Below are 12,909 nucleotides of genomic sequence, written 5' to 3'. Positions count from 1 at the left end.
TGAAGTAATGGCATAAAACAGAAAAAAATCAAACACAGATATTTGGACCTGAATGAAAAATTCAGTTTCAAAAATTTCTTTAAGAACATAAATTTGGCAGTCAAAGTTAGCAACTCATTTTTTCACTTGAATTGCGTTCTTTAAATATGAGAGTTTGTATTGTCTTCATATTGATTCTCACAACTCAGTGGGTAAATTTTCAGAAACTAGTACTTATTTTTGAGAGAATTTTGAAGTAAAAAGTGTTGAAAGCCCTTCCAAAGTAATGATGTATCTTGAATGGAAAAGAATCAGCAATCATTGAACAAGCATAGGTTTGACTCGAGGAGCAAAGTCAAAACTCTTGGAGAGTTTATCTCCTCGATGTGGATAGCAGCAGTGTAGTAGTCCTCAGAAGAAAAGACTTTCAAATATTCCTCGTCAAGCAAAGAAAAGACAAAAGCCCACGGACGGTGATTATCATCGATTTAATAAAACAGTAATGAAAACGATGAAAAGGCGATCGATACAAAAGAAGAGATCGCCTGTCTTGGAGAGGATGGCGCGAACGATCTTGTCCGCGGATGCAGGGGAGGATTCGTTCGTCCCGGAGGTTCGAGGTTGTATGTTAGGGGAAAGCTTAGCGAGTTTTTCCGCGACATGCGTTGGAAGTGCTGCGCGATGAAGATGGAATCTTTTACTTGGCGATGGGGATGCTTTCGTGAAGAGGGCGTTTTTTATCGTTACTTTAGAACATTTTTGCCGATCAAAAAGAAAAAAAAACTACTGCATTGTAAGAATGATAATACTGTCATTCACGGTAACTTTGAGTAATCCCGGTTATAGCTTTTGCCACTTCAAACTATTTAGTATTTCTGACTTTAAAAGAAAAAATAACACTAGGGGACTCACAATGTAGAAACCAGAAAAAGCTAAGAAATAAGTTTTCAACCCTTTATTCCACAAAAAGAAAGTTTGCAATAAAGTTGCTATACAGTTCATAGCCCTATTTAACAAACCCGAAGTTACTGCTTGAAAGTCATTTTGGAAGTTGTTGAAAATACTCTTCCTACATTCTAATATTCTAGGCAATGTAATAAATGATAGAAATTTTGTGAAGTAACGAGGGGGAGTATTTAAGCATTTAGAAATTTTACTTTGCTGTATTAAAATTGCTCTACTTTTATTATTATTATTATTATTATTATTATTATTATTATTATTATTATTATTAATTGCATTCCATTGCTGAGGTGGCTCGACGTTGCCTTGAATTTGCAAAACAGTTTAAAACTCCCAAAAAATCATTATTTCTTATTTTTGGCTAACTATGCTCTAACTTTAGGAGTGTTCCGTTTTATGAAAAATAAAAAACTGCAGTATATTATTTTAATATGAGATGGCCAATTTGAGATAGTGAAGTGCTAGGTCTGAGCAAGGAAGTGCACAGAAATTTTGGGGCTCGTCACCAATGACTTTTACCGGCTCCCCTCCACATTGTTTACCCCTATGTCCCTGCATATATTTCATCCTTACTTTTAAAAATCTCGGGCCCCTTTAGGATCGGGCCGGGGCTGACAGGTGCCGCTTCTCTCCCCCCCCCCCGTGCACGCTCCTGGGTCTAAGTTACCGTAAATGACTAGTGTACGTGCAAATTCGGGTGCAATGAGCCCTTTTTTCTTTACCATTTTCTAAGTGAAAGAACCTTTGGATAACAGATTCCCACGGACAGTGATGCTATTACGTAAAACTATCTGGGGACATTTTCCAAAATTTACAAGAGCTCGTTATTTATGGCGTCGTACATTGCGTGATCTACTTTGATTTCGAGCTGAAATTTCATTCTCATCTTTGTGAGAGTGATTTTCAAGATGTCTCATCTGCGAAACGTATTAAAAAATGATGAATTTAAGTAAGTCGCACCCCTCTTTTTTCTTTTCAATTTAACCTGCAGTTGAGGTAAAGGCAATCGTTTAAAACTAGTTTCGTCAATTTCGTCATCAAAAATTTTAAATGGTAAATTAATGATGTCTAATAATTATGAAATTAATTTACAAAACACAATTTGCACTTCTTGATTTTATTCTTTTTTAACATTTCGTACTCTACATTCAAAAAAAAAAAAAAAAAAAAAAAAATCTCCAATGCTAAACGCTTTTTTTTTTTGGTTCGAATCTATTTCAATTTATAAGCATCTTGCACCGCACTACTGCCAACATAAATTTCTTGTACTAACTCCTTTAAAAATGGAGATGAATTTCAGTTGCAAAGTAAAACCTACATACGCAAATGGAATGCTCTCATTCTCACGGTTTCGGGGTTATGTTAATTATACTGCTAGTTTAAAAAACAACCGTGAATAAAGCACGGTCACGACGACCTAATTATATCCAAAACGTCTTCTTCTCTAGCTTAAAATGTTTATTACTTATCGCTGAAGACAGTTGCCATTTCTGCAACCATATTAAACTCATCATTAGAAATAAAATATATCTAAACACATTTTCTTGATTTTTCAAGTCACTATTATTTTAAAAATTAAACTTTTTGTCATAAAAAGTAAGCGGAAACTCCCCTTTCATTCTTTTTTACTTTTCATGTTTTTTTTTTTTTTTTTCAAATCTTCAACATTATGATGTTTCTTCATTTTAAGCTCTATGTTTGCTAGTTGTCAGCAAATTTCTCTTTTTTAAATTTTGCTGAAAGGAATTACTTTAGTCCATTTCTGTTGATGATAGACTATAGTTATATTATGATATAGAAATGTACCAGTTGACTTGAGAAAAAAATATTAAGTTAGTAGAAAGAAAAATTCGTTTTAATTATAAATGAGGGATACCTATGTTTTTTTCTCTATATTTATTCCGATATCTGCGGAGAATGTCGGAACTAGTTATCTAAAAGTTGATGCTTTGTGTTATGACCTAAAACAGTGGTTTGAGCTTCAGCTGTGGATGTTATAGGCTTTTGCTTGATTCACATTTATTAAAATATTTTACAGTAATACAGTACCTCGTCCTAATAAATTAAAAATTATAGCTTTATAGGTTATTATTTCCTTTGTCAGAACAAAAGACCACTAGTAGACGAGTTAAGTAAGCGTTTTTTCATTATGTACTACATTTCAACCACAATAATTAATGTATATGACTAAGAATGAAAAACCAGGTTGGAGAAGCCCACGATACGGGGCAGAATGCAACACCGAAAAAAATATATAAAATGTGGGGTAAAGCAAGTGTCTTTTCTCAAGAAAAGGAAGACTAGAAAACTGAAAGTGAAGATGAAAAGATGAAAATGATGCTGTATATGTATGCTGTATATGTGACTGCGCAGGACTATTTTCAAATGATTAAGAGGTGGGTTCGGCGTCATAAATGCCTCAAACTAGCTCCTATAGAATGCGCTGGTAATGGAAAAAGGAGTGAGGAGCAAATAACTGATTTATTTAAAGCAAATAATTGTTTTTTAATGTTATTTTTGAATTACCCCGTAATAGGGACATCCCGTGAAAGCAAACCTTTTTCTGATAAAACAAATAATGATAACTAGAACTTTTGGCTTAAGCTTTTAAACTCTAATGATCCTAATTCTGGACTCTTGAACTTAATTTTAGGATCAATGTTAATTTTCTTAATTATGTTCTTAAATTATCATCGATTTAATGGATGATCATTTAAGAGCATGTTTTTAATTAATCTAAATAATGTTAGCCGTAAGTGACAAAAACCCCACAGCATATTCTGTTCTTTTATCCTTATCTATATATGTGCCTGTTTACCGATATTATATACATGAATATATTCAAAAATTCTTTCCCTACTTGCATGAAAAGAAAAAAAAATCAAGCATGCTATTGCTTTAAGTTCATCTAAGACACCTTAATTTAATGAACCAAGATTACGATTTAGATTAATTTTGAATTGTTTTATCTCTGCTTGATAATTTTCTATATTAAAATAACTAGCAATCGACTTTTTATCACATAATCATCTACGGCCCACTGATCTCAAATTTTCCCGAAAAAATCCCAAAATAGCTCTATCCCTGTAAATGAGACATGGAATCTCAATGACAACCATTAAAAGATATAAAGACGTGCCCAAAGTATTTTCATTAAACACTTCACGTGCAAAATCGTTTTGTAACATCACGGTGCGAGGTGTAATTAACAGATAGGTAGAGCGTGACTATAACTGTAACTGCTACAACGAGTTTTGAATCGGCACGATAGAACGTCCTGGATATCAGCATTGAGGATCGCTGATGCGAGGATAGTTGGTGACCTCTGATTCAATGGATCTGTTTACGAACCCTTTAGTTCAAGTTCTTTTTTTTTTCACTCCCGGTATTTATGCTCTCTGGATTTTCCCTAATTGAATGCCACGACAATGATTATGCATAGGATGCTAGAAAGATTGAACGATCACGATGGGAAATCTTGCTAACAGAAACGTTGACGAGCTGATTTTGTTTTGATATTAATTTAATAAATGAATAATTTACATAAATTTGCAAGATGTGTATTTGTTGCATTTATCAGGCGAAAAATAAAAAGGATGTGTCATTATAAATAACATTTCTTTACTCAATATAGATGTGTATTTATAGTAGTTATCAGATAATTAATAAAAAAGGAAATGTCATTATAAATAACATTTCTCTACTCAATATAACATTTACATGGCTCCTCAAACTAGATTTCCCTCGGACCCCTTTCATGGACCAAAGTTCAGGGCAGACCCCTTTCATTAGAGTTTATAGATGGAAGAACACGCTTTGCTTTTCCTACAAACGGTTGGTATACAGAGAAACACCGTTTATATGTTTTTGAATTGACTGCATGAAAAAGCGTACAAATGCAAAAAACGTAGAATAGGTATAGGTTAATGTGTATTGGAATCTGCAGTGACCAATTTAAAAAACCGTATAAATGATAAAAACGTGTAAAAGAGAAACGTATAAACGGTGCTTCACTGTATTTGCTTTTCGGACTAAGCCAAAAATGGGCGAAAGTATCCTGGAAGATAGATTTTAAGGTGCAGTCTGAAGTTTTTTTTTTTTTTTTTAATTTAATTTTATTTATTTATTCAGTTGGAAAAAAAGGTTCAATGATGCTTAACAGTTTTTCATATAAATTGGATGTTTGAAGTTAACGAAGTAACATAAAATAAACTTCTGGAACAAGTACTAAACACTATATGTTGGAATATTTACAAAAGTTCGTTCGTTGTGCGTAATTTGAAATTTCTAGAATAAAGATTAACACAATATTTTCTGAAAATTTAATGGAAGTTTTCTGACGAGCCGTTCGAATGAAATATTTATATGAATACTTTGTATTGTATCTCATAAATATAATTTAAAACTTTTTGAACGTGTATTAAATACAAATGTGTAAAACGAAAGAATATTTTTATAATGCTCATAAATTTAAACTTTTCGAAGACGAGTTAGAAAGAATATGTTATTATTTCTAGAAACATGTAGAACTAGCATTAGATACAGAAATGTTTTTAAAAATTAAAAACTCGATTTAACTTTCTTATAAACAAATGTTAATTATAATTTCTAAAGGATAAATGTTAGAAGTGAAAGATTTCTGAAACTCTCGGATAACTTTTTAAAAAATCTGATTTTTTTTTTTTTTTTTAATTATTCGAGATTTTTTTTTATTCTAAAAGTTACCCGACAGAGTAATAATTTTTTATTATTATTCTAAATGTTATTGCTAATGCGTTAGTTTTTCTGATGCATTAAGTTTAGTAAATTCAATTCTCTGTGAAAATGCTCAACTGTACACTTCTGCTATCGATAAGCTTCTAAACATTCTACTTGAAAGATTTGATCTATTTAAGAATTAATTTCTGAAAAAGGAGCATATTTTTATACTTCAATATTTAAAATTTAAAACTATTACCAAGCTAATTACAGATAGTAATTTCTAAACATAAATAGAAAAAATTTTAAAGACTAATATCTTCCTACTTTCCAAAAGTTAAGAAACTTCTTTTTGTAAACGATTGAACCTGGGGTATTGCGTATGGTTCTAGAGAAATCTAAAAATTTTTAGACATCACTACATTACTTTCTATTATGAAGCATGATAACAAAAGCAATTTCTAAACAGTTTCCAGTATAATTATACTGGAAACTGTTTAGAAATTGCTTTTGTTAAAATTTTACTAACGTGCAAAAAACAATTTGACATGTAAGAAGAAAAAAGACTACAATATAAATAATTTATGTCGAATGAGACTAATAACGTAAAAATATGAGACACAGATTACTTCAGAATATGAAAGATGTCAAATAATTCCTTCAAAATTCTCAAAAAATCTTATAAGTAAGTTTGCTATTCTAAACACACTGTACGAAAATTCCGAAATTTCACAGATTATTTCCGGGTAGCGTTCCGGTATTTCACGGGTTTAAACCAGTATATAATATATTTGCAAAATGTTTCCTGAATCGCTATATAAGTTTCATGAATACAGACTCCTTGCTGTAGTGAATTATATTTTTAGCTACCAATGTGGAGATATATTTAGAATCTTTATTAGGTGTTCGCCTTCAGCTCGGCCCTTCCAGATTGACTGAGTCCCGAATGAGGGCGAAGAGCAGTCGCTAGAAATTTTATCTTTGCAAGAATTTTAGACAAATAAGCTGTATGGTATTTACATGCAGTTCTACCTCAGCTTCGGTTGCTGTAGAAGCTTTCCTATTGACCAGGAATTGACCAAGCTATTTACTATATACATATGTAAGTTTTTTCTGAAGGTTCCTTGACTTATTCCCAAAATATGACTGACTTTCATTGAGAAGGTTTCCGAGTTCTTCAGACATTTTCCAGGTTAATATCAGGAAGTTTACTGACTTTTAGCCGAAAACTTTACCGTTTTTTTTCTTTTCTTTTTTGACAGATATGTTACGGGCAGAAATTAGCCACACTAACTGCTTATTATTTTCCAGGGAAGTTCTCTATTTGTTTTAGTGCAAATTAATTTGCTTTTAGTAGAAATGCTATTCTCCCTGAAGCAAGCGAAAACATTCATTCTAAAACTAAATTAAACAGTGTTACAAGTGCACTAATTTGCAGGCACGTATTTTGGGGTTAAAAAGGAATCTTTTTTTACTGCAAAAAATGTGAGCTGAAGGTTATAAAGACATTTATCAAAAGTATTTCGAGCTTACAAAGAACCCATTTTCAACGCAAAAGATGTGAGTTTATGGATCTAAAGACATCCAACTAAGAATCATTTGACGGTATGTTGTGATTAAATTACTATCCCGCGGCTAGTGGAACTGGACACCATAGTTTTGGGGGCATTAAAACAGCGTAAATTTGTTTACTCCCCTTTTCTTTTTTTCAGCACAATTCACATTACAGTAATTTTTTGTGAACAGTTGGTATACAGCATATAGGTATGAATATTTGATCTGTTTTAGTACACTAATTTCGAAATTTACAGATTTTCTTTTGATTGGGGCCATCAGCATCTAACAGGACCTGGGAATCACTTTAATTTGATAGGGCTCTCTCTGTCCGTTGAATGTCCTTACATCCATTTTCTCACTTGAAAAGGGAGTTCTTTGTCTTAAAACACGTACCTTTTTTTACTTTTCAAATTCTCGCATTTTGAACATTGCTTTTGCTTTTCAGAACAAAGATATTTATTTCTTATCACTTTCATTTGCTAAAGATTAAATGCAATAACTTACACGAAGAAATCATGTAGTTATAACAGTGGTGCCCAATCTGCTGCCCGCTTAGTGGTCCATGTGTGGCGCGTTCCCGTTATTTTGTTCGATGTTACGAATCCAAAACTATGTTCTGGAACCTTCCAAAGCAACAGATTATCTTCATTACGCATTAAGAGAATTTGTTGCAAATTTTCAGCCAAATAGTCAGAAATTGTTAAAAAAAAAACTGATGCAAACTACAAGTAATAATTAATAAATAAGCAAGTATCAATGGAAACAATGATTCTTGGATTTAATGTTCTCCCCTCTTCAGTGTTTTTCAATGCTATCTAGAAAAATGTTGAATAGATTTAAAATTTATATGTATTTCGGAACCAAGGATCATCTAATTATTAAGTGCGGCCCTCGTATAAAGAAAGGTTGGACACCACTGGTTATATGATTGTGCATATCTCAGCAAAATGTTTCCAAGTACGCTATACACTTATTGCTCCTCCTTTTGTATCAGCGTAACATTCCACATTTCTTTCTACCTTATTTTTCTTGTTGTTAAAATTACGTCGAAAAGCTCCAGAACATAATGAAACTTTTCAAAAAAAAAAAAACATAGTATACATGTTAAAATAATTTGGTTACTTTTCAAAATCATATTGAAATTAAACCAAATTTACCCTTAAAAACCTAAATTTGCCGTTAAAACCTAATTCTGTTTGAAAACATTAAAACTCTATGCAAACCATAAAAACCAACATTTGATACATAAGGAAGTGTATATTATTAACACAGAAATGTAGAATCGAACCCACATGAAAAAGAAAAAAAAAATGAACCTTTTTTTTATCATTTTCTAAAGGTTAGATTTCGGACAACAACAACACAAAGTTTATAACATAGTTTTTTAATGCTATTATTTAAAAAATTCAGATTTACATGAAAGCAATTATTTGAAGTTTTGACGTTGGAGGGGGGAGAACAGTTAATACTTTTAGCGCATGTTTAGCGTTTTTTTTCCTCCTCATGCATGCAAAGCGCATTTTAGAGTTAGTTATTTGTTTGCTGATCCATCATTTAGGTACTTCTGATTAATTGCGCTACTCACGATAGCAATTAGGATGGTTCCCATCTGCATAAAAACCATGAAATCGAAGTCAAAAATTCTACTCTGGTTTAGAAATACAACAATGTTCAAGTTTTAAGGCTTAAGCATGAAATTTATAATTTCTGCAGCTCTTTATTTTATTTCTGTCTGTCTTTTCTACTGATTATTCATTGTGTGGTTGTCCCACAACTATTTTAGTGTGCTTGATAGCTAGAACATATTCTAGCTCGATTTCAAACGACCACTATAACATTGAGCTGAATATAACGGTAAAATCTTTTTCCGACAGATTCAGTTCAAGCAGGTGTTCTGTGAACATAATTATTTCTTAAAGACAATCTACAAAGATCATGAAATGATTTGTGAACATTTATATTAAGATTTAAACCAATGAAAAGCAGAGCAACAGGTGGTAAAAGGTTACGGGCGTGCTGTAAAGGCAGAATGGTAATTTAAACGTAAACAAATTAACACCACATTGCACATTCCAAATATCTGTGTTTGCATTGTTTTGCTTTAGAGCTACACAAAGAAATTTGTCTATTCATAAAATAGAAGTTTGAAACCTAAAGTTTGTATTTTTTTTTCCCTTGTAGCACAAGAGCTGTTCAAAAAATCATAACTGTAGAAAGCTGTACACATAGTACAGTAGTACACATAGAATGAAAGGGGTACGTCTCAAAATTGACTATCATTATTGATGTTTCCCCTGCATTCTACCTGTGGTATAATATATTATACGTACACACTAATGAACTTAATGATAACTGAATAATTAACTGAATAGTAATGAGCATATTCATTTTCCATTAATCAAAATTATACTTAATTCCTTGATAGAATAATTACTTCTTTCATATTTATACTGATAAAATAGTTATCTAACACTATTTCCACTCTTTCAAGATAAGTATTTTGAAGTTTAAGATACGATAACAATATAAGTAGTTTCGTGCATACAAAATTTGTTTTAAATTGTACTATGCATTTTTTGTATTACAAATACAATTTTTTAAAACATTGCTCCAGTTATTTCTTACGTTTTAGTTTTAATTACTGATGAGTAGATTGTCGGAAAAATATGTAATTTACATAAATCGTGAATTGTTAAAATTAAGCATGCATTTAAATACTAATGTTGCTGAAAAGGTGCGTCTAAATAACAAAACAATATTCTTGCACAAAACTCATACAGTAATATTTAGATCTTTAAAAAAAAATGCGGGATATTTCAAATCTAGCACAATTCAGTTGTGTAACAGTGTAGCACTGTTCATTAAAAACATGTCATTAGTACTGATTAAATTATTGCATAATATTCATGAAATATTTATATTCAAATCTTTAAAAATATTTTCCAGATCGTTTACATCTGGCCCAACTCAACTACGAAATTGTGAATAGCTTTTGAATATCTGATTCTTAAATGCTCAAACAAAACTTGCTATCATTAATATTGATAATAGTTACTATAAAGATTTGCCGAACTAAAATTTTTTTTTTTTTTTGAGATATAAATTAACACTTCTTAATGGACACTTCTTTATAATCTCTCTACTAAAACATTAAAATTTTTAAAGCTAATAGAGACAACCGTAGATTTCAAGAGCAAGAATCAATAATTAGAAACATTGTGTACACAACAAATGGAATTAAAAATGTAAAATAAAGTTTCGGTTGTTATTTAATGCAGACTTAGAAACAATTAATTCTATTTACTTTATATATGATAAAAGAATATATGTACAGCGAATGGTTAAAGAAATTATATTTGTTATGGTAATGACATTTTGAATGTGGGAACATATAAATAAGATGTGGATGCTTCACTTGCCAAATCGATTAACTCCATAAAACAAAAAGTCGAGAAAAGTGAGGAAGAAGATAGTGTTATCCATAGGAGTGTATGGGCCCTCGTGTTACATTTTCTGCCATCGTAGTATCGGAAATGTACTGAACCAAAAGTCCAATATAAATTGACATTCTAAGCATTGATTAAGCAATATTAAAGCAGAAATGAGGATTTCTTTAAAAAGTGGAGTTAATCGATTAGGCAACTGAGGCATCCATATATAAATGATAATAATTATGAAATAAAGCATCGTACTAATGAAAAGACAAAATAATGAGTTTGAAAAATAAGTGTTGAGTTAGTTATGAAAAAAAAAAAAAAAAATGTGAAGAAAGAAAAGGGGAAGAACCAGGATGAAAATGTAAATCACAGCTTACTTACTAGAGCTAGTGCATTACTGCTTTAGTGCTCTACAAGGGTTGTGAGGAGGGCAGCTATGCATGGGGTGGGGGGTAAATGGCACAGTAAAACCTGCTGAAACGTGGAGGAATTATAGAAAGGCGAATCTGAGAAGGGGGAAATACGAATTGTGTGTTTCAAAATACGAACATAGGAATAAAGTGATGAACGTAGTAAAACGTTTGTTTGCATTTAGAAGGAAGATCGTTTTCAGGAAAATTAAATTGACATCAGGATTAAAAATATTAATCTTACTGATAGCACCTATTTTTTCTATCAATCTGAGGAATGAATTTAAATTTATGGTCTTTATAGTGCGGCCCTGACAAGTTTAAGTTTGACCGGGATAATGTTTACTTCATTTTAGGGGAAGTTTCAGTGAAAAAAAGACGTGTTATTGGCGCGGATTTGAGTTGGAATACTTTAGTGACAAAAGTACCTAACTCAACTCAACGCCGACCACGCTTCACCATTAACATAAAACGAATAAAACATTTTTAAGGTCAAGCTTTAACTTAACAGAACTACAATATGCAATTTTACAGATGATGTTTAGAATCAGTTAGGGTTTCAGCGTTTGTACAGATTTTACTGCACCAATATGAGATAAAAACTATCTGACCTGGGCACCTACCCTCTCTTCTCATGCCCATCTTGAGACACTTCTTTAGGCGGCAGTACTGGCACTGGTTGCGGTGGTGCTGGTCAATGGGGCAGTTGCGGTTACCACGACACGTGTACGTGAGGTTGCGCCGCACGCTGCGCTTGAAGAAAGACTTGCAGCCCTCGCACGTGAACTGTCCATAGTGCTTGCCGGACGATTTGTCCCCGCAGACCACGCACTCGATCTGCTGCTGTTGCTGCTGGCCCTTGTCCGAGCTGGAGGGCGTGCCGGACTGTGGCGGTTGCGGCGGGGCCAGGTCCGGCTGCGGCCCGCCGGCCGCAAGTTCCGGATCCCGCCACGGCGTCACTGCCAGGGCCATAGGCGGCGTGCTCGTGGCGGCTGCGGCCCGCCGTTCGGCGCAGGGCTGCGCCCCGGGCCACGGGTGGCCGAGCAAAGGGTGGAAGGCCCCCAACTGCAGCGCGCCTGGAACCGTTGGGGACGGCCCAGGGGTGGCGGTCCACTCCGGAATCAACAGCTTTCGGCCTTGGCGGGAACCGGAGAAAAGGTCGTCTGGATCTTCGAGATGGGAGAAGGGTGAGCTGTGTCAACGAACGTCAGTGCGCACTGCACCATGAAAGGATGAAGACGAATAAAAGGGAAGTCTCTCGAGTCAGTCAATGTCCTTCGAATAACTAGATGTTTCGGGGTTTCTTTTTCCTCTTGATATTGCAAAAGTTCTAATCACAAAATTGAACACGATACGATTTCCTTGACTTTATACTTAGAAGCATTAAACTCAGTTTATCATTCTCCCTCTATCTTTCGTAGCATGAAGTTCACCATTAATGTTAAATATCAAAACTTGCACATCAATCTTCGTTCATAGCAACAGAGTAAATTTAATATTATTTTGTTCTATGACACAAAATTAAGAGTGCTGCGGTACATAATTAAAAGCGGAAATTTCCACATCATACGTTTATGTTTTTCACCGGACAAAAATATTAATTCAACGGTTCTAATGTTCAAGATTCAACTTTTGATTATCTTCAGCAAGAAAAGAAAAGGCAATTAAACTAATGCGCTCGCCTCAAACGAGAAGTGTCCTTGTCCGGCAATTGGAATCTCCGTGGGTGGTGAGATATTTAATGCGAGCGATGATCGTCTGTGGCAGAGTTAAATGTTCCATAACCGGGATCGTCTGCTTCTCTCCACGCTCTTTCTCTTTCACTGTGACCGCGGTAGTTCGACCCGGCGTGCCGTGCGTCGAGA

The 12,909-nt window shown here is 33.5% G+C and overlaps 1 protein-coding gene across 1 annotated transcript in view; it reads right to left on the bottom strand.

The window, feature by feature from the left end:
• The window catches only part of LOC129223771 (COUP transcription factor 2-like), a 92,718-nt gene extending 80,600 nt beyond the window's left edge, over window positions 1-12,118 (bottom strand). The window contains exon 1 of the mRNA XM_054858131.1: window positions 11,668-12,118. Within this exon, the coding sequence (XP_054714106.1) occupies window positions 11,668-12,016 (349 nt within the window). The 5' untranslated portion in view covers window positions 12,017-12,118. The remainder of the gene's footprint in view (window positions 1-11,667) is intronic.
• Window positions 12,119-12,909: the final 791 nt, after the last annotated feature.

This window comes from Uloborus diversus, chromosome 6, assembly GCF_026930045.1.
Source record: "Uloborus diversus isolate 005 chromosome 6, Udiv.v.3.1, whole genome shotgun sequence".
NCBI lineage: Eukaryota > Metazoa > Arthropoda > Arachnida > Araneae > Uloboridae > Uloborus > Uloborus diversus.
Note: the sequence above shows the minus strand (reverse complement) of the source record. Positions and strands in the feature narration are given on the sequence as shown.